Source organism: Wyeomyia smithii, chromosome 2, assembly GCF_029784165.1.
Source record: "Wyeomyia smithii strain HCP4-BCI-WySm-NY-G18 chromosome 2, ASM2978416v1, whole genome shotgun sequence".
Taxonomy (NCBI): domain Eukaryota; kingdom Metazoa; phylum Arthropoda; class Insecta; order Diptera; family Culicidae; genus Wyeomyia; species Wyeomyia smithii.
The window spans coordinates 75,456,126-75,457,996 of record NC_073695.1 but is presented as its reverse complement, the minus strand read 5'-3'; the positions used below and the strand labels follow the sequence as shown (position 1 = coordinate 75,457,996).

At 41.0% G+C, this 1,871-nt stretch overlaps 1 protein-coding gene across 2 annotated transcripts; it reads left to right on the top strand.

Moving 5' to 3' along the window:
• LOC129723878 (uncharacterized) lies at positions 1 to 1,583 on the top strand. 2 transcript variants are annotated; one of them, XM_055678349.1, is made up of 2 exons: positions 1 to 1,366; positions 1,471 to 1,583. In XM_055678349.1, exon 1 carries the CDS (start codon positions 20 to 22, stop codon positions 1,091 to 1,093), a length of 1,074 nt encoding a protein of 357 aa, XP_055534324.1. In that variant the 5' UTR covers positions 1 to 19; the 3' UTR covers positions 1,094 to 1,366; positions 1,471 to 1,583. The 2 variants fall into 2 exon arrangements, with proteins under 2 accessions (XP_055534324.1, XP_055534326.1); XM_055678351.1 differs by having other exon boundaries at positions 1 to 1,219; positions 1,289 to 1,549.
• Positions 1,584 to 1,871: the final 288 nt, after the last annotated feature.

The following is a 1,871-nucleotide window of genomic DNA, read 5'->3' as shown; positions in this document are numbered from 1 at the left end:
GCCAATCGCATCTGGAAGGATGTTGAACTACAATTCGTTCCACCAACTGAAATATAAAATCAATACAGCCTGCAACTTCATCAACAGAGTAACAACATTCTCCACAACAAGCACCTACAAAGAACAAAAAGCAATCATCTATAAACTACTTCAACAAAACAGCTACCCAAAAACCTTAATCAGTCGACTACTGCAACATAGAGCACAGAAAAACAACACCAAACGTGAAGATCCAATCGTCACCCAGCCACCAACGAATCAACTCGCCCACATAACACCACAGCAACCAATCAGCATACAACATAGCATCAGCCCTCAGCATACCACTCCGAATCAACCATCCAACGAAGCATCAACCACAGGAGAAACAGCAAACCAGCCAACACATCTACTCAACATACAGCATAGCACCACACAACAGCATACTACTCCGAGCCAATCATCCAACGAAGCATCAGCCACCGAAGGTGAAACGAGCCAGCCGATACCGCACCAAGTAAGCACAAAAGCAGCAACATCACAGTCACAACAGCCAACATATCGATCAGTAACTTATGTCCCAAAACTCACTGAAAGACTCAAGAAGATATTAACTCCCGACTATGCACACATCACTATCAGCAGCAGACAGCACAACACGGTTTCCCAATTACACACGGTAGTCAAAGATCTAAAAACAAAAGAAGAACACAGCCACATTATTTACAAAATTCCCTGTAGCGACTGCAACAGTTGCTACATCGGAATGACTCAGAACAGACTTAATATGCGATTAGCAGGACACAAATCTAACGTAAACAAGCTACAGCAGATACTCAGTGCCAGCACTAACACAAAACGAGAGCTGGACGAGTTAAAGGAGAAAACGGCACTCATTAACCACTGTATACAACACAAACACAGCTTTGACTTCAGTCGAACCACTATTATCGACCATAGCAACCGCACCCATATTCTACCATTCTTAGAAATGTGTCATATACACAACACGCCCAATACTGTCAACAAGCGAGTCGATCTCGATGGACTCAACACAGCTTACGCAGCTGTGCTGTCGAGTCTCATACCAAATACCAATGCACCAGCCAACTAGTTCCTTCTCTGTCCCTGTCTTTCGAATCTCACCACAAGTAACACAGATTTCCTACCCCCCCGAATCACAACTACTCCCCATAACGTTACCATCCGCCATCGCAATAGGTCCACAGCAAAGAGATTTGTAAGTTTGTTCAAAATATTTATAAGAGAAAAATTGTACCATAGACTTTTATGAACACCAATATTGTAGAATGTACCCCGAATCGCCCCAATTAATGTTGACGATAAGCTCTAAAAAGCATCCAGACAAGGAACGAACAAGAATTATGTAAGTCACAGACAACTCAACCACAGACAACTAGATAAACTCTTATCAATTGTTAACAAATTTAAGAATTAAAACAGACACTAATCGCTAATAAACACCAACAGTTTCCCCTGAAGATGTCACTGATCAGTGACGAAACGTCGGACAGTAAAAAACCAGATCGTTCTACTTATTCAAGACTGCTCAGCCGAAATTATAACCAAACATCGTACAATTCCCAACAGTCGAACTCTCATACAACAATCATGAATAAAAAAAATGTCCATTATTTTATCAATCTAACGACATATTGATCATTGTAATCCATCATGTGGTTACATCAGTATTACCGTTTGAAATCTTTCATACCGACGTTACACCTTGGTTTTCAGTTTCCTCAGAATGTATCTCGATATACTGCGGTTAGACGTAGTCCTACGTCAAAAAACTTTTCGATTTTTTGAAAACTAAAAAGGTATATAACCCCTTTAGGGAACACCCTACTCTGCAAAGTGCAAAATCTCGG

Excerpts from the sequence above, each read along its gene's own strand:
- LOC129723878 (XM_055678349.1), top strand. The coding sequence starts at position 20 with ATGTTGAACTACAATTCGTTCCACCAACTGAAATATAAAATCAATACA.